At 43.6% G+C, this 24,797-nt stretch overlaps 1 protein-coding gene across 1 annotated transcript in view; it reads left to right on the forward strand.

The window, feature by feature from the left end:
* Window positions 1-24,797, forward strand: part of GRB7 (growth factor receptor bound protein 7) — a 297,736-nt gene that overhangs the window by 38,729 nt on the left and 234,210 nt on the right. Inside the window, exon 2 of the mRNA XM_082271983.1 lies at window positions 7,045-7,114. Within this exon, the coding sequence (XP_082128109.1) occupies window positions 7,045-7,114 (70 nt within the window). The remainder of the gene's footprint in view (window positions 1-7,044; window positions 7,115-24,797) is intronic.

The raw sequence follows: 24,797 nt of genomic DNA on the forward strand, positions 1-24,797 counted from the left end.
GCCCCCTTCCTTACCAAGCCCTATTTTGCGATTCGGTACTGCGTTAACGGACAATTGCACGGTCGTGCAACGCTGTACCCAAATAAAATTGATGTCCTTTTTTTTCCCACAAATAGAGCTTTCTTTTGGTGGTATTTGATCACCTGTGCGAATTTTATTATTTGCGCTATAAAGAGAAAAAGAGCGACAATTTTGAAAAAAAAAAAAACAATATTTTTCACATTCTGCTATATAACATTCTCCAAAAAAATTAAAGATCAAAATTTTTTAACATTTTAGGCCAATTTGTTTTCTGCTACATATTTTTGGTAAAAAAAAATCGCAATAAGCGTATTTTGATTGGTTTGCGCAAAAGTTATCGCGTATACTAACTACGGGAAAGATTTCTGTCACTTTTATTGTGTTCGATTTTATTGTGTGTGTGCGATTTTTTTGCAGGACTGCGACATTGCAGCAGACAGATCGGACACCTGACTGACATTTTTGATGGGACCAGTGACTTTTGGGGGACCAGTGACATTACTACAGTAATCAGTGCTAAAAATATGCACTGTTACTGTAATAATGACATTGGCAAGGAAGGGGTTAACATTATGGGTGATCAAGGGGTTAAATGTGAGCCTAGGGGAGTGATTCTAACTGTGGGGGGGGGCGTGGCTTCTGAAATGACCATAGAGACATGTGATCCTATAAGGAGGGATCACATGGGCTCTATGATCATGCCAGGAAGAATAACGGTCAGCTGTGTTTACAACAGCCGACCTTTCTTCTCTCTCAGCGGGGAAGGAACGCGGGTGTCAGGCGTCAATCGGAGCCACCTGCCCGCTGCATCGGCTTCCCCACTGACGAGCGCTGTACATGTACGGCGATTAGCCTGGGAGCGGTCATAAAGAGTTTAATTGGAACCCAAGATAGGCAGCACTGATAGGTGGCATCGATGAGCACTGATAGGCATCATTGATGAGCACTGATAGATAGCACTGATAGGTGGCATTGATGAGCACTGAGAAGTGCCACTAATAGGCGCAATTGATGGGCACTGATAGGTGGCATGAATGAGCACTGATAGGTGGCACTGATAGGTGGCATTGATAAGCACTGATAAATGGTACTGATAGGCGGCATTGATGGGCACTGATAGGCAGCATTGATGGGCACTGATAGGCAGCATTGATGGGCACTGATAGGCAGCATTGATGAGCCCCGATAGGTGGCATTGATGAGCACTGATAGGTGGCACTGATAAGCACTGATAGGTGGCATGAATGAGCACTGATAGGTAGCACCAATGGGCACTGACAGGCAGCATTGATGGGCACTGATAGGCGGCATTGATGAGCACTGATAGGTGGCACTGATGAGCACTGATAGGTAGCACTGATGGACACTGATAGGTGGCGTTGATGAGCACTGATAAGTGGCACTGATAGGGGGTATTGATGAGCACTGATAGGTGGCATGAATAAGCTCTGATAGGTAGCACTGATGGGCACAGATAGATAGCACTGATAGGTGGTACTGATAGGCGGCATTGATGAGCACTGATAGGTGGCATGAATAAGCTCTGATAGGTAGCACTGATGGACACAGATAGATAGCACTGATAGGTGGTACTGATAGGTGGCATTGATGGGCACTGATAGGTGGCATTTATGAGCAATGATAGGTGGCCCTGATTAGCACTGATAGGCAGCACTGATGGGCACTGATAGGTGGCATTGATGAGCATTGATAAGTGGCACTGATAGGCGGTATTGATGGACACTGATAGGCGGTATTGATGGGCACTGATAGGTAGCAAAGATGAGCACTGATAGGTGGCATTGACAGGCTTCACTGATGGGCACTGATAGGTGGCATTGATGAGCACCGATAGGCAGCACTGATGATCAATGCCCTGATTATCAGTGTAAACAATGTACTGAGAGTCTTGCTGGTTAACGCCTCTTCTTTCCTCATGTAGACACAGTGTAGGAGGATAGCATTGCCTAATCCTCATACGGACTGGTAAGTCCTTCACCTAAGGACTGGTAAGCTGCTCTTTATTACATTTTTGTTTTTGGGTAGATACACAGTTTTGTTGGAAATTTAAAAAAGTATCTAGTGAGGACAGCAGAAAAAAGAGCCAGTTTGATGGAAAGTAAGAAAAGATGGGAATTTTCCCCAGTGTATAGTAGTAAGGGATCACACATGCAATGTAAGTGAAGGGACCTTGAAACTGCTGTGACCAGTGGATAAACTGATAACGATAATCTAACACAACCTAATGTCTATGATATTTAATCTCTTCAGCTCTGGAAGGTTTACCCCCCTTCATGACCAGGCCGTTTTTGCGATAAGAAACTGCATTACTTTAATTGACAAACCCCAAATAAAATTGATGTCCTTTATTTCCCACAAATAGAGCTTTTTTTATGGTGGTATTTGATCACCTCTGCGGCTTTTATTTTTTGCGCTAGATACGAGAAAAAAAAAACGACAATTTTGAAAAAAACTAATTTGAAAAATCGCATTTCTTCATCAGTTTAGGCCAATATGTATTCTGCTACAGTTTTTTGGTAAAAAAAAATCCCAGTAAGCCTATATTGATTAGTCTAGATTCATTTTTATTATTTATTTATTTTTTTTACTAGTAATGGCGGTGATCAGCGACTGCGACATTGCGGTGGACAAATCTGACACTAAGCGACACTTGACACTTTTTGGGGACCAGTGACACCAATACAGTGATCGGTGCTTAAAAACTATGCACTGTCACTGTACTAATGACACTGGCAGGGAAGGGGTTAAAATCAGGAGCCATCAATGGGTTAAATGTGTTCCTAAGGAGTGCTTGCTAACTGTGTGTAGGGTGCTTTAACTGTGGGAAGACAGATCCGTGTTCCTGCTTAGCAGAAACACAGGATCTCTATCTTCCCCTCTGACAGAAGGGAGATCTGACTTGTTCTCAGGAACGATAGGCGGGTCCTGGCGGACATCAGGCCGCTAGACCATCTGATTGGCTCCCACTGTGTCCAATCGCAGTGGGAGCGGGTCACGGGCGGCACACGTGCGTGCGTGCCCCAGACCCAGAAGTGCAAAATTATGCACGTTTATGTAATTCTGCACACAGGAGCTGCCACCCCTGCATAAAATGTACGTGGGGCAGTCGGCAAGGGGTTAAAGTAGTAATGTTCTCGAATTTTAAACAATGCTCTACAGATAAGCTTATAATAAGTCCTGACTGTAGGTACTGTAGAAATCTCCTAAACCTGCGCCGTTTAGTAGATATTCAAATTGAACCAGCCAATGGTGTCACTGATGCATGCTCAGTACACTCTGAATGCAGGGGACTGAGCCCTCATTCACATTGGAGCAACCTATCACGTGCTTTGACAGGTCAAACCGCATTATAAGTTGCACCCTATTGTCGGCAATGGCCATGTTTAAATTGATGTGATGCCGACTTTGTGTTGCAGCATCGATTTGAAATAGTAGTTCCTTCGGCGATTTTGGGTGCGACTTACATAGGCATCTGTACATTAAGCCGCACAGATGTCTTTAAAGTCGCACTGACATGCAATTTTGAAATAGTGCAATTTCAAATAAAGTCGCTCAATTTCAAAGCCGCATTCAATGTGAATGAGGGCTGAGTGTGCTTTGATTGCAGAGAGCGCAGTATAACGATGGTGACTCCCATGCTCAGTGCTGGGACAAGGTCACCCAGCTCCCAGGGCAAAGATGCCAAACTGAGCCCCCCCCCTTTTGCTTAGGGTTAGGGTCAGGGTGCCCCCATCCCTGGAATAAACCATTGCGCCCAGGGCAGCCGTTCCTCCTGCCCACCCCTTGTCCCAGCCCTGCCTATGCTCATGCAGTCATTGTAGCCTAGCCATACAAAAGATCTAGAGAGCACATATTATACATACTGCTACATATTGTTGGTAAAAAAAATCCCAAAAGGGTATATGGATTGGTTTACGCAAACGTTATAGCGGCTACAAACTTTACTATGGGATCATTTTATGGAATTTTTATTTATTTTTAATAGTATGTTTTTATACTAGTAATGTCAGCGATCAGTGACTTATAGCGGGACTGCGATATTGCGGCGGACAATCGGACACTAAATTACACTTTTGACACTCTGCAGAAACCAGTGACACTAATACAGTGATCAGTGCTAAAAAATATGTCACTGTACTGAAGACACTGGCTGGGAAGGGTTTAAACAGTGGAGGAAAAAAGGGAAAGGGGGTGAATAAGGTTCAGGAGGGCAGTTTTTTCAATATGAAACCAAAGTCAGGAACAGGAGAACATGACCTCAAACTAACTGGAGGAAAGTTCAATGCTAATCTTAGAAAGTATTTTACTGAAAGGGTAGTTAATGATTGGAATAAACTTCCAGCAGAGGCAGTGAGACAGTCAATAGTAAATGGCTTCAAACATGGTTGGGGCAAACACATATCTATAGTCAGACAATAAAGTTAACAAAAAAAAAAAAAAAAAATGGGCAGAAATATGGACTACTCGGTCCTTTCTGCTGTCACATTTCTAGGTAAATATCTAGGGCAATCAAACGGTTACCTGTGTGCCTAGCCAGTGCTTTTGTGTACTGTATGTGCTGCTTTCACTAAGGAAAGAGATGGATTTTATTCCCTGCTTTGCAGGAACACAAATCCATACCATACCCCCTTTACCTCCCTTATTTACATAGGCAGAGCTCCGTTCCAAATCTCTGCCCGATGATCAGTGGGTGCCAGCCGGACATCCAGTGCCTGGAACCTGAAGTTTGGCTTCTGCTGTTATTAATTAGGGAGGTGGAAGTGCAAAATGACATACAATATATTACCAAAAGTATTGGGACGCCCGCCTTTACACGCACATGAACTTTAATGGCATCCCAGTCTTAGTCTGTAGGGTTCATTATTGAGTGGGCCCACCCTTTGCAGCTATAACAGCTTCAACTCTTCTGGGAAGGCTGTCCACAAGGTTTAGGAGTGTGTCTATGGGAATGTTTTACCATTCTTCCAGGACTGTGGAAGGCCAGTCAAGGCACGGACTGTGCAGGCCAGTCAAGTTCCTCCACCTCAACCTCCCATATCCATGACTTTATGGACCTTGCTTTGTGCACTGGTCCAAATCATTTGGTGGAGGGGGATTTTGGTGTGGGGTTGTTTTTCAGGGGTTGGGCTTGGCCCCTTAGTTCCAATGAAAGGAATTCTTAAAATGTCAGCATACCAAGACATTTTGGACAATTTTATGCTCCCAACTTTGCGGGAACAGTTTGGGGATGCCCCATTCCGGTTCCAACGTGACTTTGCACCAGTGCACAAAACAAGGTCCATAAAGACATGGATGAGCAGGTTTTGGGGGGAGGAACTTGACTGGCCTGCACAGAGTCCTGACCTCAACCCGACAGAACATCTTTAGGGATGAATTAGAGCAGAGACTGCAAGTTAGGCCTTCTTGTTCAACATCAGTGCCTGACCTCACAAATGCGCTTCTGAAAGAATTGTCAAACATTCCCATAGACACACTCCTAAACCTTGTGGACAGCCTTCCCAGAAGAGTTGAAGCGGTTATAGCTGCAAAGGGTGGGCCAACTCAATATTGAACCCTACGGACTAAGACACTGGGATGCCATTAACTACTTCCGGCCCGCGCTATAGCCGAAAGAGGGCTACAGCGCGGGCTCTAATTTCCGGGAAGCCGTCTTTAAACGGCCTCCCAGTGACAGGCTCCCCACGCGCTCCCGCGAGCGCGCATCGGGGGAAAATCTGTGTCGGCCATGTCCCTTGGACACAGCCAATCACAGATCATGGTAAATGGCCAATCACAGTGGCCATTTACCACGTGATCGGACCATGCAATGAGAGATGATCTCATATGTAAACATATGAGATGATCTCTCATCGCCAGCTTTCCTTCCTCACACAGAGACTGCAGTGTGAGGAAGGAGCAGAGCCGATCAGTGCTTAGGGGACAAAGAAAAATGTAATCAGGGCACTGATCACCAGTGCCCTGATTACAAAAGAGGTAAATAAAATAACACAAGTGCCCACCATCAGTGCCCGCCATCAGTGCCCCCCATCAGTGCCCACAATCAATGCCCACCAGTGCCTGCTCATCTAGGCACTGATGGGCACTGACTAGCAGCACTATGGGCACTGAGTGTGGGCACTGATGGTGCTGCCCATCAGTGCTCATCACTGCCACCTGTCAGTGTCCGTCGGTGCCATCCATCAGTGTCCAGCTGTGCTGCCTCTCAGTGCCGCCCGTCAGTGCCGCTTCTCAGTTCCCAGCAGTGACACCTCTCAGTGCCCAGCAGTGCCACCTCTCAGTGCCCATCAGTGCCGCCTATCAGTGCTCATCAGTGCTGCCTATCAGTGCTCATCAGTGCGGCATATTAGTACCTCCTCATCAGTGCCACCTCATCAGTGCCCATAATTACTACCTCATCAGTGCCCATAAGTGCCACCTCATCAGTGCCCATCAGTGCAGCCTATCAGTGCCCATCAGAGCCGCCTCATCAGCGCACATCAGTGAAGGAGAAAAATGTATTTATTTTCAAAATTGATGAATAAAAAACACTCTGGACTGCACCTGGTGTAGAATTCCACTTACGGGGGCCCATTCATACCATCTATGTGCCTACGTGAAAACAGTTTCCATTATAATCCATGGAGCTCTTCACATTACAACATAGTATTACAGTGCAGTATAGGGTGTTTTGTTTTTTTAAATCCATCCTTAGTGACACCCTGCCTTTGATAAAGCTTCCCTTCATGATGTCTGGCTTCAGGGGAGGCATAGTTCTGAGGCTCTGACTTTCTGCAGTTTCCAATGCACACTGTGAGAAGCTCACATTGTGTAGTGAAATCAGAGGAAGCAATTTCCGTAAAGGAAAGGAGCCTGTACAACTGTGCAAGACTAAAGGTAAGGCAGGAGTTTTACCTTAAAATATATCATGAATGGAGATGATGACATTATCTATTATTAATAATGTGATCTGTGGGTCAAAAACAATCTGGAGCAATGTTGAGAATGTACATCTGTCATTTGCAGGAAAATGGTGGAAGATGGGTGAACTGCAAGCCGCAAGACTGTGACGCCAATGACGACAGCTTGGGAGATGGTGAGTAAATGAGAGCACTATGTACAGTATCTCACAAAAGTGAGTACACCCCTCACATTTTTGTAAATATTTTATTATATCTTTTCATGTGACAACACTGAAGAAATGACACTTCTACAATGTAAAGTAGTGAGTGTACAGCTTGTATAACAGTGTAAATTTACTGTCCACTGAAAATAACTCAACACACAGCCATTAATGTCTAAACCGCTGGCAACAAAAGTGAGTACACCCCTAAGTGAAAGTGTCCAAATTGGGCCCAATAAGCCAATTTCCCACCCTGATGTCATGTGACTCGTTTGTGTTACAAGGTTTCAGGTGTGAATGGAGAGCAGGTGTGTTAAATTTGGTGTTATCGCTCTCACTCGTACTGGTCACTGGAAGTTCAACATGTCACCTCATGGCAAAGAACTCTTAGAGGATCTAAAAAAAAATAGTTGTGGCTATACATGATGGCCTAGGCTATAAGAAGATTGTCAAGATCCTGAAACTGAGCTACAGCATGGTGGCCAAGACCATAAAGCGGTTTAACAGGACAGGTTCTACTGAGAACAGGCCTCGCCATGGTCGACCAAAGAAGTTGAGTGCACGTGCTCAGCATCATATCCAGAGGTTGTCTTTGGGAAATAGACGTATGAGTGCTGCCAGCATCGCTGCAGAGGTTGAAGGGGTGGGGGGGGGGTCAGCCTGTCAGTGCTCAGAGCATACGCCGCACACTGCATCAAATTGGTCTGCATGACTGTCATCCCAGAAGGAAGCCTCTTCTAAAGATGATGCACAAGAAAGCCCGCAAACAGTTTGCTGAAGACAAGCAGACTAAGGACATGGATTACTGGAACCATATCCTGTGGTCTGATGAGATCAAGATAAACTTATTTGGTTAAGATGGTGTCAAGCGTGTGTGGCGGCAACCAGGTTAGGAGTACAAAGACAAGTGTGTCTTGCCTACAGTCAAGCATGGTGGTGGGAGTGTCATGGTCTGGGGCTGCTGGCACTGCCGAACTACAGTTCCTTGAGGGAATCATGAATGCCAACATGTACTGTGAAATACTGAAGCAGAGCATGATCCCCTCCCTTCAGAGACTGGGCCGCAGGGCAGTATTCCAACATGATAACGACCCCAAACACACCTCCAAGACGACCACTGCCTTGCTAAAGAACCTGAGGGTAAAGGTGATGGACTGGCCAAGCATCCCTCTAGACCTAACATTATTGAGCATCTGTGGGGGAACCTCAAATGGAAGGTGGAGAGCGCAAGGTCTCTAACATCCACCAGCTTCATGATGTCATCATGGAGGAGTGGAAGAGGACTCCAGTGGCAACATGTGAAGCTCTGGTGAACTCCATGCCCAAGAGGGTTAAAGAAGTACTGAAAAATAATGGTGGCCACACAAAATATTGACACTTTGGGCCCGGGTTTGGACAGTTTTTGCTAGGGGTGTACTCACTTTTGTTGCCAGCAGTTTAGACATTAATGGCTGTGTGTTGAGTTATTTCGAGGGGACAGCAAATTTACACTGTTATACAAGCTATACACTCACTACTTTACATTGTAGCAAAGTGTCATTTCTTCAGTGTTGTCACATGAAAAGGTATAATAAAAATATACAAAAATGTGAGGGGTGTACTCACTTTTGTGAGATATGTATAATGGCACACTGTAAATATTACTTCTATCTTGCTATGTGAATGTAGATATAATGTCTGTTTCATGGACCATTAGGAATGTTGCTGCTATGAGACATGAAAAGTATTGGGACGCCTGCCTTTACACGCACATGAACTTTAATGACATCCCAGTCTTAGTCCGTAGGGTTCAATGTTGAGTTGGCCCACCCTTTTCAGCTATAACCGCTTCAACTCTTCTGGGAAGGCTGTCCACAAGTTTTAGGAGTGTGTCTATGGGAATGTTTGACCATTCTTCCAGAAGCGCATTTGTGAGGTCAGGAACTGATGAGGACGAGGAGGCCTGGCTCACAGTCTCCGCTCTAATTCATCCAAAAGGTGTTCTATCGGGTGCAGGCCAGTCATGTTCCTCCACCCCAAACTATCTCTTCCTTGTCTGTATGGACCTTGCTTTGTGCACTGGTCCAAATCATTTTGTGGAGGGGGGATTATGGTGTGGGGTTGTTTTTCAGGGGTCGGGCTTGGCCTCTTAGTTCCAGTGAAGGGAACTCTTAAGGCATCATCATACCAAGACATTTTGGATAGTTTCATGTTCCCAACTTTGGGGGAACAGTTTGAGGATGTGCTTTTAAACTTGGTAGGGAATTTGACCACTCCAGGAGTCCATTTTCTAGCATAGCTATAGCTCTTCCTCCCTCCTATCCCCATAGTCCTCTCTTCTTCTGCCAGTATCACCCTCTGTATACATGTGGCTGTGGGGTGAGGAATACCTCAGGCGGTTATGATTAGCATAGTTTAGAAGACAGCTTCCTGTTGGGAATTCTCAGGTTGGTTCGGATTAAGATGCCTGAGCTCATTTCTACTGCTGACATCACATCCAAGATGGCAATACCCAACAGAAGACTTAGGCCTTTAACTATCTACACAAGGGGGCTTTTACGGGCAAAAACATGTAATAAATACAGGAAATGCACATTTAACCACTTGCCGCCCGCTAACAGTACATAAACTGGTACATCGTCTGGCAAATGTGTTCTATTGACACACATCGACATACATCGACCTGACACAGTGGATCATGGCGCTCGGCACCCGTCCTCTGTGTGTGGCGGGGTACCATGTGATCGCTATGTTTGGACATAGCGATCACATGATTACAATGTAAACAAATAGTCATGGGTGGTTTCCATTCATGACCGCTTGCTTAGTATTGCGAAGGTGTGATTGGCCCACAGATATCACATGGTATCTGACATTCTGTACCATGTGATTAGCTGTAGCCAGTCGCAGCATGTCAACAGAAAGAAAGCTGTCATGAATGGAAAGCATAGGTTACCAAAGTATATTTTCAAAGAGATGCTAATCATCCTGTATTACACTCCAGCAAACATAAATTTGGCACCTGCGTTCCAGCTGTGGGAACATTGTGTGGCAGAGGCGTAACTAGAACCTTCAGGGCCCCGGTGCAAGAAACCATGAAGGCCCCCCGGACCCCTGGCTGGGACTCTTCCCTTCAAGCCTGGGGCTCTTCTCACTGATCCTGGGCCCTTTTCTCTCATTGCAGGGCCCTTTATTACAGTCCGACAGCGGGACCCTTTCACAAGTTCTGCAGTGGGCCTCCTTCCTGCCATCTTAAGGCCTCCCCACGGTGGTGGAATGCCAGGGCCCGGTCGCAAGTGTGACTTTTGCGATCCTGGAAGTTCACCTACTGGTGTCAGTAGATTTTATATTTTGGTATTTTAATTGTATTATTTTTTATCATTGTATTTTATTTTTTTACAATGTCACTGACTATTACTCTGTCCATTCAGAAAAGGAAGAAGCTGGTAAATTACATATTTACCGACTCCTTCCTGGTTCTCAATTGGGACACATCCCCTACAACAGCCGGCAGGAGAGGGGAGGGAGGAAACCGGCAGCACCGTGGGGGGAGTGGGGGGGGACCAGGGGAGCACACGGGGGCCCAGAGACAGCAGGACACAAGTGAACTGGATAGGAGGAGCGGCGGGGGCAGCATACAGAGGAACCAATCTCTTCTATTTTCCTCCTGCAGCTACAGGAGGAAAAAGGTGGACAGTGTTTTTTCTACCTGCTGCCCCGCCGCCCCTCCTATCCAGGTGTACAGGGGAGCCGCACAGGCCCCCGGGGCATGGGGCCCGGTTGCAATTGCAACCCCTATAGTTACGCCCCTGTTGTGTGGTGCACATACAGTCGTCTAACTTGAGTTGGCTGGGAGAGGAGTCAAGAGCTAATAATGGATTGCATTAGGCTTGCATGACATTTATGATTTATGATGCATTAGGCTTGCATGACCTTTATGATAAAGGACTTTTATGGCAATTATGGCAATTGAGTGAATAAATATACGGTGCCTTGGTGTACACTATTTCACTGCACAAGTATGCAGTGAAGTGCTGCAAACAAAGCTTTGCCTATGTTAGTGACAAGTGTATGCTACAGAACCTGAAATACAATTTGAAAAAAGGCCCTAGCTAAAGAAAAATAAAACATACCTCCCTCTAATAACTAAACTATAAAACACTAAACCCCAATCCTTTATATTTTTAGCAGTTTATATAAAAAAATGACTAAAAAAATAATAATATAAAAATAAAACCACAAAACAGCAAAAAAAAAAGACTGTGGGGTTGATTTTCTAAAGGCAAATAAACTGTGCACTTTGCAATTGAAATTACTCCAGAGCTTAGTAAATAAGGGAGAGCTCTGCTGACTTCCATTATCCAATCATGTGCAAGCAAAAATTCTGTTTTTTTCCCCTTGCATGTGATTGGCCATTCCTTGCAAAGTAAGGCCTCTTTCACACAGGTGGTGTGCCCAATGGAGTCCATTTTGCTCAGCGGGAATCGATCCGCCCATCCCCGCTGAGCAGGTGGATAACAGCTCCGTCTCCACTCTGTGTGCAGAGACAGAGCTGTCAGAGCCCCGCTCTCCTCTATAGGAGATCAGATGAGAACGGACCGCCTCTCCATTCTCATCCGATCCTCCAGACAGATGGAAAATAGGGTTTCCATCCGGATTTCACAGACCGGATCGGATAGCAGCATCTCTGCTGACATCCGCTGCTCCATAGGGGTTGCATGGAGCATCCGATCTGGTCCGCCTGAAAAACTGACAGGCAGATCGGATCAGAAAGCCCGTGTGAAAGGGGCCTTAACTCATTTACTAAGCTCTGGAATACTGTATTTGTCTTTAGTAAATCAATCCCTGTGTGTACAGAACCTAAACATCAACTGCAGTTATTCATAACACACTTAAAGGTAGTCCCAGAAAGGACTGTTGGGTGTCTGAAATGTGAATAAAGGGAGTGCACAAGAATTTGTAGCCCACCAAACTGCAATCTACAGTCATTTAGCACAGTTTAGTACCATATAGCAAATAAATCTCCCTTTGCAAACTGTCAACTCCCTAAACTACTCCAACACACAGGGGTTGATTTACTAAAACTTGAGTGCAAAATCTGGTGCAGCTGTGCATGGTAACCAATCAGCTTGTAACTGCAGCTTGTTTAACCACTTGCCGACCGCCGCAAGTACATATACTGCGGCGGTCAGCCCCGGCCAGGCAAAGTGACGTACCGGTACGTCACTAGCCTGTCACTTGCTTGTGAGCCAATAGCAGGCGAGCGCACGCCCGCTGAGGCGCGCGCCCGCCCTGGCTCGTTCCCTAACAAGTCAGTGCGTGTGACCGGCGGACCCGATGTCCGCCGGTCACTCGCGATCATTCGCCAAGAAGAGAGAAAGGCAGGCGGCTAATGTAAACAAGCCAACTGTCATTCTCCCCTGTGTAAAAATGGAGATCAGACGGTTCTACTATGTAGGACCGTTGATCTTTGTTTTTACACTTGTAGCCATGTCCAATCACAGTTAGAAACACGCCCCTAGGACACTCTAAACCCCTCCCTCTCCAATACAGTTAACCCCTTCCCTGCCAGTGTAATTTTTACAGCAACAGTGCATATGTATAGCACTGATTACTGCAGTAATGTCACTGGTAACACCAAAAGTGTCAAAAATGTCAGTCAAGGGTCCGATCTGTCCGCCGCAATGTCGCAGTCCTGCAAAAAAAAATTGCAGATCGCCGCCATTACTCGTTAAAAAAAAAAACACCAAAAATCTTTCCCTTTGTTAGTAAACGCGATAACTTTTGCGCAAACCAATCAAAATACGCTTTTTGCGATTTTTTTTTTTACCAAACATATGTAGCATAAAACAAATTGGCCGAAAATGTTAAAACATTTTGATTTTTACATTTTTTTTTCGGAATTTTATATTAAAAAATGTGAAAAATATTGTTATTTTTGCAAAATTTACGCTATTTTTTTGTTTATAGCGCATGATCAAAAAATCGCACAGGTGATCAAATACCACCAAAAGAAAGCTCTGTTTGTGGGAAAAAAAGGACGTCAAATTAGTTTAGGTACAGCATCGCACGACCGCGCAATTGTCCGTTAAAATCACGCAGTAAAAAATTGCAAAAAACCCCCTGGTCAGGAAGGGGGTAAAATCTTCCGGGGCTTAAGTGGTTAAGTAAGCTTTGACAATAAAACCTGGAAGCTTAAGGCCCCTTTCACACGATCCCTGCTGAGCAAAACGGAGTCCGCCGGGCGGAAAGCCCATGTGAAAGGACCCAAATGGTTTCTATGTAGAGCTGAACCAGATTGTGCACGCACCAGTTTTAGTAAATTGACCCCACACTGACAAATGGCTGCTGGGAACTACCTTTTTTTATAGTGAGGGGGTATAAAAACAAAGCCCTGATTATTGGCCCTTCTAAGCCAGCTGACCTAAGTTCAAAGACCATGCAGTGAATTAGGGTTACCAACAATTCCCGCATTGGTTTGCCAGGTCTGCAAACCTTGAGCACACATGTTTTGCTTAAAGGCTAAGTTCACTTTTTTTTTCTAAATTCCTGCTCCCCTATGTGCCACTATACCATTATTGTACCTCTGTTGCAGAAAAAGAAAAGCTTTCTTTGATTTTTGGAGCAAGGCCTTACCTTAGCTCCTATTGTGTTCCATAGAAAATTTAATGACTTCCCGGTAGTAGATTGTAGATTTGGGACAGAGAAACCAGTAGGACACAGGAAGCAGTTCACCAGCTGACTTCATTAGCACATGCAGGTTGGACACCCCTGACGTACTGAAAGAAAAGGTGAACTTAGGCCTTAAAAACCAAACCCATGGTAGCTCTGAACCTAAGCCTAGTACACAGGGGCCGAATGTCAGGCAGCATTGGCTGATTCAATAGAAACCAGCCGACATTCGGCCTGTGTGTACTGCAGCTGGTCAGACAGAAGCCATCTGTTTAGCTGTCTTCTGTTGATGAGGCATGGGCGAAAAAGGTATGCCGATCGGTGGTGGGGCCCTCCACCTGTCAGAACATAATAGCACAGCATGTGAGATCTCTTTACTAACAGTGCATGGTAAGTACAGCGGCTCCTCTGGAGCTGTCGGGTTTTTTTTTTTTTCAGCCCTGCTGGGTTGAACAAAAAAAACATATTAGTGTGTACTAGGCTTTATCCCTACTAGGGCTGTCCAATCAGCAGGTAGCATAAGCTTTGCAAGTTGCAGACCTATAAGTTTGACTAATGGCTGAAGTCAGGGGCGTAACTACAGGGGTTGCAGGGGTTGCGATTGCAACCAGGCCCCATGCTTCAGGGGGCCTGTGCGGCTCCCCTGTACACCTGGATAGGAGGGGAGGCGGGGGCAGCATGTAGAGGAATCACTGTCCTCCTTTTTCCTCCTGTAGCTGCAGGAGGAAAATTAAGGAGATTGGTTCCTCTGTATGCTGCCCCCGCCTCCCCTCCTATCCAGTTCACTTGTGTTCTGCTGTCTCTGGACCCCTGTGTTCTTCCCTGGTACCCCCCACTGTGCTCCCTCCCCTCTCCTGCCAGCTGCTGCAGGGGCTGTGTCACAATAGAGAACCAAGAAGGGGTCGGTTAATATGTAATTTACCAGCTCCTTCCTTTTCTGGATGGACAGAGTCATAGTCAGTGACATTGTAAAAAAAATAAAATGATTAAAAATAATACAATTAAAATACCAAAAAATAAAAACGACTGACACCAGTGGGTGAACTTTCAGGATCGCAAAGGTCACACTTGCAACCGGACCCTGGCATTCCACCACCATGGGGAGGCCCCATGATGGCGGGAAGGGGGCCCACTGCAGAACTTGTGAAAGGGTCCCACTGTGGGACCATAATAAAGGGCCCGGCAATGAGAGTAAAGGGCCCCAGGATCAGTGGAAAGAGCCCCAGGCTTGAAGGGAATGGCCTCGGCCAGGGGTCCGGGGGGCCCTTCATGGTTTCTTGCACCGGGGCCCTGAAGGCTCTAGTTACGCCTCTGGCTGAAGTGCCTTGGTTTGAATAGGCCCTAAGGCTGGATTCATGGCTTTGCGTTTGTGGATAGACCACAGCAAAGTGTGTATAAGAGGGTTAGCGTTCTTCTTAAACCTTAAGGGCTTTTTTCAAACCGGCAGCCAGGGGCCGGTAAAAAAGGGTAGTGCTATGCAGGTGTGTGGCAATTTTAATGCTTCATGCAGACTTGGACAGGTAGCGCCATTTAAGTGAATTGGGTCTTGTCACAACCGTGAGCCGAATGCATGGTTGCAAGTTGCAGTGTATTCCTGGAATGCAAATTGCTCTTCAACAATTAAAAGGCCAAAAAGAAACAGTCATCAGGAGGTGGCAGTATCACCTCCTGAATGCCATCAAACCTCCTTTCACTGTCCTCTGAAAAGTAATCAATAGTGTGAGAGGAGCCAAAGTGACAGGTTCTCTTTAGGTTCACTGCTCGTTTTAAAAAATGGCAGCTTTGCAAATTAGGCCACGACCCAAAGCAATTATTTGTAGACTGCTAGTTTCCACAGTTATCTGTGAACTACTTGCATAACTATCCCATGCCTTTGTTAATGGTTCCAGCTGACAATGCCTGCTGGGACTTGTAGCTCCTGAATAACTGCAGGACCATTGTTTGTCACCACCTGTCCTTGACATTGCCTTTTGTGCCTTTTTGCCAAATCCAAGCCTCATCACACAAACCCTATACACCTGTGTGAATAGACAAAAGAGCCGTGCGTGTACCTGCTACAGAACACACCTGTCCCCCAGGCTTTCAGTTTCCTATAATACTCTTCTCCCGGATGTCAGGCAGTGCTTAGAGGTCAGGAATGTGCTCCACTAGTCAATTAACTGTAGCCAAATAAAATCCATACTGTAATACTGTGCAAGCAATGAGTTAACATTCCTATATTCTATGTCATGCATGAACCACACATCTGCGCTGGTTGTTACTGTCACTTGTGTCGGGAGGGGCAGGGAAATTTGTCATCTTGCTTTGCTTATAATTATGTCTCTGTGCTGTGAGTCACTGGTGTCATCCTTTATCGGTATGACCTGACTTTGCTCGTGTACACAAGCTGGAAAAAAAAAATTGACACAAGTTGTAGATGTCTGTGTAAACTTGAGTTGTGTGGAATCTGTGAAGTAGATGGGAAAGGAAATACAGTGCCTTGCGAAAGTATTCGGCCCCCTTGAACTTTTCGACCTTTTGCCACATTTCAGGCTTCAAACATAAAGATATGTGGGGTGTTGGTTGGTTTCTCAGGCCAAGAGGGTGGGACTTTTACGGGCAAGTGAAGGATACACAGTTGTTTGTAAAATAAATGGTTGCAATTTATTGCAAATACAATTGTATGTTCAATAAAGAAATTTTAAAGACATTTGTGGTGATGTAAGGTGTTTGGGTTACAGACCCAAAGTGCATAGAAGAAATGCTAAGTTGGAAAAAGAGTTTCCGTGAAAATGGTGCAATATATGTGACTTTATTTTGATGAAAGAGACTCTGTTTCTCCAGGCTGGGTTGCTTGGATGCTTCACAGAGAGTTCATCAAAAAGGTTGACCCGACGCGTTTCGGCTAACAGAGTAGCCTTTGTCAAGGGTTTTTTTGTCACCAAGTCTGTAGAGATAGTGACGAGTTTAATTATCATCAATGTATGTTATGTATAAAATTGGTAATGAGAGAAAACATTTTAAAGTACATACATTTGACCTGTTTTGGTGATATTTGTTCAGAGCTTAGAAGATCCGCAGCGAGAATCAAAGGTGAGCAACCTGCAGGTGTTGTGAGTGGTAAATGTCAGGAGATATTAAAATGAAAAGATTTAAGAAAAATCTAACATTATCGGTGGTGGCATCGACTTACTAAATATTGGTTGGTCTGTTTGTATCTGGATTGGCAGATGAGATTGTCGGCATACAATACATATATATATATAAATATATATTTCTCTGGATGTCCTTATATAGTGGCCAATCTGTAGGTGTATAATATATACAAGGTATTGGTATCCCAAAAGTTTGGAGGTGTATGTGAAAGGAAAATAATTTGCATTACTTACAGGGTATATTGTAAGCTCACGGTTTCTGGACAGCTCAAGGTAATTTAAAAGGTATTTTTGCACGGGTGCAACTGTCCTCAAAGTCCGCTTTGTGTTTGGGTACTGTGCGGTATCTAGATGCTGGAATACATGTGGCTAGTTTTTGTTAGAGTTCCGAAAAAAACACAGGCAAGTAAAGCCGAATGTAGTGCTTTTATTGGGAAGTGATGGTTTAAGCAATGAAGGGTAAACACTTACAGTTGTTTTTGCTGCAGGTTGCGTCCGCTCTGTCTCCTCATTCCCTCGGTGTGAGGGTGATGTGAGGAGACGCTGATTCCCCGGCCTTTTTAAAGCCAGTCGCGCGTGCGCATTGTGAGCCGCACGTACCGAGCTTCTTGTGCGAGTGACGTCATAGCCCTGTTGTGCGCACGCGCCTGTGGGGTGCGTGCGCATCGGGAGACTGATCGCACATTATTGGCCGCCGACACGGGAGGAAGGAACCAAGATCCCGGGAGAGGGGAGTCTTTTGGAAGATGGTATATTCCAAGGTGCCTAGTTTAACCCCTGGCTTGCCCAGGGGCTTTCCATGCCGGGTGCGTTCTTCATTGTTGAAAAATTTCATCAGAGGTCAATCAGTTATATCGGAAATATATTATGAAGATATAAAATATACAGTAAATAATACAAAGTATAAGTTTATTTATATAATCATATAATCAAGTATTTTTAGTTTTAACAGCAGAAGGAAAAAGAAAGGAAAAAAGGGGGGACTCATTGTACCCTGGAGAACAAAAAACAGGGAGTTTGGAGGTCATATGGAAAGGGAAGGGGGGGGGGGGAAGAGGAAAGGAGAGGGGGGGGAGTGATTTAGGGGGTGGGGTGTGTGTTTTGTCAGATTTGTAAATAGATTTTTTAACATGGGTAGATTTTTGTCTAATTTATAATATTATATTTTGGGGGGGTGTTTTTTTGTTTTAGTCAGTTTTTCCTGATACAAAGCCTTCTAAAAAGGGGCGATAGCTTGCTATCTCGTTTAGGCCTGGGGGTATGGTGGCTTTTAGACGTTGTATCCACCGTAGTTCTATTTGGAGGAGGCGTTTGTTCCAATCTCCCCCTCTACGTGGGATATGGATTCTGTCTAGAGCTATAAAGTTTATTTTGGGCATTTTGTAGCCATGTTGGTACGCTACATGTCTTCCGAGTGGGAGGTCAGGATTGCATAGTTCCATGTTATTTACATGTTTTCCAATTCTTTTTCCCATTTCTTGTTTGGTTTTCCCAACGTAGTATGCTCCGCATTCGCATCTCATCAGGTAAATTACTCCCTTGGTGACAAAAAAACCCTTGACAAAGGCTACTCTGTTAGCCGAAACGCGTCGGGTCAACCTTTTTGATGAACTCTCTGTGAAGCATCCAAGCAACCCAGCCTGGAGAAACAGAGTCTCTTTCATCAAAATAAAGTCACATATATTGCACCATTGTCACGGAAACTCTTTTTCCAACTTAACATTTCTTCTATGCACTTTGGGTCTGTAACCCAAACACCTTACATCACCACAAATGTCTTTAAAATTTCTTTATTGAACATACAATTGTATTTGCAATAAATTGCAACCATTTATTTTACAAACAACTGTGTATCCTTCACTTGCCCGTAAAAGTCCCACCCTCTTGGCCTGAGAAACCAACCAACACCCCACATTAGATTCTAAGGGACGGAGGCAAAACACAACTATAAACTCTCCAGAGATCAACCCAAACAACTTCTCCATAGACCATTGGATGTATAACACATCCACTCTTCTCACGATCTCTAGAAAGCAAAAAAAAGAAATTTCTCTTTATACTTTATAAGGTCGCTCAGCAGGACCCTAACATATATCCATTATAAGCAAGCTAGGAGACCCATACTTTTCCACCTTCCAAGGCATAGAGCCTATTGGAGGAAAGGGAAATCGCACCTCCACAGCCAAACCCTCTATTGTTACATCAATAGTCGACTTAAAGGAAAAAACTCCCTCATTGATAAACATGGAGGACAAACAGGATGGAGACCTAATGGGAACGGAATGGGAAAATTTAATGTCAGCTATTCAGAAAAGTTTTCAAGGCAACGAACAACAAGACTCAGATATTACATCATTATTCAACAATCTCAAAAAACACCTTGAGAGAAAAGCGGCCCTACATTGGCACATAAGATCTTTTGAGAGATATATAACAGAGGAAATTAACCCTGCTGGTTTAAGAATACAAATTTTCCCAACTATGGACAACATCACAAACCAAATGAAAAAAGACTGGGAAAATGTTTTAAACGAGTGCTCAAAGAATCTAATGATTTTACTTCGAGAAGAATATCTACGCCAAATCAAAAGCTTGGAAAACGACATCAAACTCATCTACGAGAAATTAACACCATTAAAAAAGATTGCCCTCTACAGCGAACAAGAAAGAAAACTTAAACAACATCAATATCTAGAGTATAGCAAGGAAATACTAAAAAAGAAAGAGCAAAAATACTGGAGGGACAGAAACGCATTCAGCCAAAACAGAGCCTACAAATGTTCAAATTCTAGACCAAACAGAAGAACAAACTACAGACAACCTAAAAACGCAGGACAACAATACTCTTCAGACTCCTCCTCCTACGCATCAGGAACTGAACAAAGAATGGCAAGAAAAAGGGACGCACAGATCCCCCCACAAAACTATGAAACCGAAGACAGGGAAGAAGAACCTTACACCCTTGAACCTAGCTCAACAAATGAAGGAGAAACATCAGTACCTCAAAAAAATCATCAAATGTTCACGAGATCATACAAGCCCAAGGAAAACCCCCCCGAAAAAACAAAAAGGTTTTTTAGGGCAAACAGACCCGAAAACCCAGACGAAAACACAAAAACAGACAAAACCATAGAGATGGAAGGCACAACCATTATAAACCTATCTTCACATATGCTAACCAAAGACCAAATAGAAGTATTGACACTAGGCTTATCTTTTTGCCCGAACAAAACATCAGATACTTTCGAAATCATAAAAGATATCAACTTATTCGCCAGAAAATTGCTCTTTAAAACGATGTACCAAAAAACCCCAACGATAGAAAAACCATCCAATTTGACAGCAGCCGAACTAAGAGCAATCAGAGATCTGAACCTACTCCTGGAAGAAGGAGGTCTGGAGGACTGGCCAGACGAAGACACCCAACCAGAAGGAGATGAAGATGAAGAAGAGGACCAGACTACACAAGAAAAAACAATACCAGAATTTAAAAAGAGATCCCAAAAATTTCCTCCACTGAACTTAAATCCGGCGATTGCTCTTTTTGTTCGTGAAACAACCAAAGACATAGAAAAATTAAAAATCAAAAAAGATTACAAGACAAACAACCTCACTAAAAGACAAAAGTCAGCCATTAAAGAATTACAGAATCTTGAAGGCATCACAATAAAACCAGCCGACAAAGGGGGTAATATTGTACTTATGAGTAATGAAAAATATAAACAAATGTGTCTAAACATCTTAAACAACCCCGTCTGTTACAAACAAATATCGCCAGTAATGATCAACTCCTTCAAAGAAGACTTTTATCAAAGACTAGATAACGCCCTACAAGAAGGGGCAATCACGCAAACACTCTGGACCTTTATGAAAACCAAGCATCCTAGAATACCCACATTCTATGCACTTCCAAAGGTGCATAAAAACAAACGAAACCCACCTGGAAGACCCATTATCTCAGGAAACGGCAACATCACGGAAGCCACAAGTCAGGTCATTGACGCACACCTCAGACCATATGTTACAACATTACCTTCGTACATCAAAGATACCGTACACCTCCTACAAACATTAGAAGGCATAATCATACCAAAAAATGCCTTCCTAATTACGGTGGATGTGGAATCTCTATACAGTAATATTCCCCACAAAAAAGGTATAGAAATCATCAAAAAAACACTAAGCCAAGGAAGCAATACTGATTTAAAGTTCAATAATTTTATTATTCAAATGCTAGAATATATTCTCCACCACAACTTTTTTACTTTTGATGGGGTCTATTATCTACAAACATGTGGCGTAGCGATGGGCACAAGTTGTGCCCCATCCTACGCCAACATATACCTAGGAGCATGGGAACGAGATTTTCTAACCAAGGAGGAAAACAGCCTATATACCGACCATATCACACTATGGCAACGATATATAGACGATATCTTGATTGTATGGGACGGACCAGAAGAGCTAATTGAGGGATGCCTAAAGGCAATGAATACAAATAACTATAATATGTTCCTCACACTCAACTATAGCAACCATAAAGTCCCTTTCCTGGATACCTGGATCATAAAGGACAAAGAAGGTGCGATACGAACAACTTTATACAGAAAAGAGACAGCAGGAAATACGATTTTACATGCTACCAGTTTTCACCCGACCCCCCTTAAGAAAGCCATCCCGTACAGCCAATATCTACGACTGAAACGAAATTGTAACCTAGACAAAGACTTCCAAGATGAAGCAAGACTTCTGACAAACAGACTACTCCAAAGAGGCTACACAAAAAACACACTCAAAAAAGCTTACAACAAAGCGAACCAACAAGAAAGACAACATATCTTATTCCCAACCAAACAACCAGGTGGAAAAAAACATAAAGACAAAGAAAAAGAACAAAAAAACAACACACGGATTATACTAAGATATACCAACGAACACCCCTCCATAAAAAACATCCTTCAAAAGCACTGGCCTATTCTAAAAGAGGACCCAAAAATAAAACATCTGGTTTCCGACAATCCATCTATAACATACCGCAAAGCAGGTTCCTTACAACAAAACCTCATACACAGTGAATTCAAAGAAAACATCAGAAAAGACCCCTGCAAAACTAAAGGAACATACCCTTGTGGATCCTGTGCTCAATGCAATGTCATTAAAAAATGTGTGGAAACTACACTACCAAATGGGGAAAAATTTATACCAAAACATTTTGCAAACTGCAAGACCAAGGGAGTAATTTACCTGATGAGATGCGAATGCGGAGCATACTACGTTGGGAAAACCAAACAAGAAATGGGAAAAAGAATTGGAAAACATGTAAATAACATGGAACTATGCAATCCTGACCTCCCACTAGGAAGACATGTAGCGTACCAACATGGCTACAAAATGCCCAAAATAAACTTTATAGCTCTAGACAGAATCCATATCCCACGTAGAGGGGGAGATTGGAACAAACGCCTCCTCCAAATAGAACTACGGTGGATACAACGTCTAAAAGCCACCATACCCCCAGGCCTAAACGAGATAGCAAGCTATCGCCCCTTTTTAGAAGGCTTTGTATCAGGAAAAACTGACTAAAACAAAAAAACACCCCCCCAAAATATAATATTATAAATTAGACAAAAATCTACCCATGTTAAAAAATCTATTTACAAATCTGACAAAACACACACCCCACCCCCTAAATCACTCCCCCCCCCCCCTCTCCTTTCCTCTTTCCCCCCCCCCCCTTCCCTTTCCATATGACCTCCAAACTCCCTGTTTTTTGTTCTCCAGGGTACAATGAGTCCCCCCTTTTTTCCTTTCTTTTTCCTTCTGCTGTTAAAACTAAAAATACTTGATTATATGATTATATAAATAAACTTATACTTTGTATTATTTACTGTATATTTTATATCTTCATAATATATTTCCGATATAACTGATTGACCTCTGATGAAATTTTTCAACTATGAAGAACGCACCCGGCATGGAAAGCCCCTGGGCAAGCCAGGGGTTAAACTAGGCACCTTGGAATATACCATCTTCCAAAAGACTCCCCTCTCCCGGGATCTTGGTTCCTTCCTCCCGTGTCGGCGGCCAATAATGTGCGATCAGTCTCCCGATGCGCACGCACCCCACAGGCGCGTGCGCACAACAGGGCTATGATGTCACTCGCACAAGAAGCTCGGTACGTGCGGCTCACAATGCGCACGCGCGACTGGCTTTAAAAAGGCCGGGGAATCAGCGTCTCCTCACATCACCCTCACACCGAGGGAATGAGGAGACAGAGCGGACGCAACCTGCAGCAAAAACAACTGTAAGTGTTTACCCTTCATTGCTTAAACCATCACTTCCCAATAAAAGCACTACATTCGGCTTTACTTGCCTGTGTTTTTTTCGGAACTCTAACAAAAACTAGCCACATGTATTCCAGCATCTAGATACCGCACAGTACCCAAACACAAAGCGGACTTTGAGGACAGTTGCACCCGTGCAAAAATACCTTTTAAATTACCTTGAGCTGTCCAGAAACCGTGAGCTTACAATATACCCTGTAAGTAATGCAAATTATTTTCCTTTCACATACACCTCCAAACTTTTGGGATACCAATACCTTGTATATATTATACACCTACAGATTGGCCACTATATAAGGACATCCAGAGAAATATATATTTATATATATATATGTATTGTTTGCCGACAATCTCATCTGCCAATCCAGATACAAACAGACCAACCAATATTTAGTAAGTCGATGCCACCACCGATAATGTTAGATTTTTCTTAAATCTTTTCATTTTAATATCTCCTGACATTTACCACTCACCACACCTGCAGGTTGCTAACCTTTGATTCTCGCTGCGGATCTTCTAAGCTCTGAACAAATATCACCAAAACAGGTCAAATGTATGTACTTTAAAATGTTTTCTCTCATTACCAATTTTATACATAACATACATTGATGATAATTAAACTCGTCACTATCTCTACAGACTTGGTGACAAAAAAACCCTTGACAAAGGCTACTCTGTTAGCCGAAACGCGTCGGGTCAACCTTTTTGATGAACTCTCTGTGAAGCATCCAAGCAACCCAGCCTGGAGAAACAGAGTCTCTTTCATCAAAATAAAGTCACATATATTGCACCATTGTCACGGAAACTCTTTTTCCAACTTAGCATTTCTTCTATGCACTTTGGGTCTGTAACCCAAACACCTTACATCACCACAAATGTCTTTAAAATTTCTTTATTGAACATACAATTGTATTTGCAATAAATTGCAACCATTTATTTTACAAACAACTGTGTATCCTTCACTTGCCCGTAAAAGTCCCACCCTCTTGGCCTGAGAAACCAACCAACACCCCACATTAGATTCTAAGGGACGGAGGCAAAACACAACTATAAACTCTCCAGAGATCAACCCAAACAACTTCTCCAAACATAAAGATATAAAACTGGAATTTTTTGTGAAGAATCAACAACAAGTGGAACACAATCATGAAGTGGAACAAAATTTATTGGATATTTCAAACTTTGTTAACAAATAAAAAACTGAAAAAATGGGCGTGCAAAATTATTCAGCCCCTTTACTTTCAGTGCAGCAAACTCTCTCCAGAAGTTCAGTGAGGATCTCTGAATGATCCAATGTTGACCTAAATGACTAATGATGATAAATAGAATCCATCTGTGTGTAATCAAGTCTCCGTATAAATGCACCTGCACTGTGATAGTCTCAGAGGTCCGTTTAAAGCGCAGAGAGCATCATGAAGAACAAGGAACACACCAGGCAGGTCCGAAATACTGTTGTGGAGAAGTTTAAAGCCAGATTTGAATACAAAAAAAATTCCCAAGCTTTAAACATCCCAAGGAGCACTGTGC

Source organism: Pelophylax lessonae, assembly GCF_965119305.1.
Source record: "Pelophylax lessonae genome assembly, chromosome: 11".
NCBI lineage: Eukaryota > Metazoa > Chordata > Amphibia > Anura > Ranidae > Pelophylax > Pelophylax lessonae.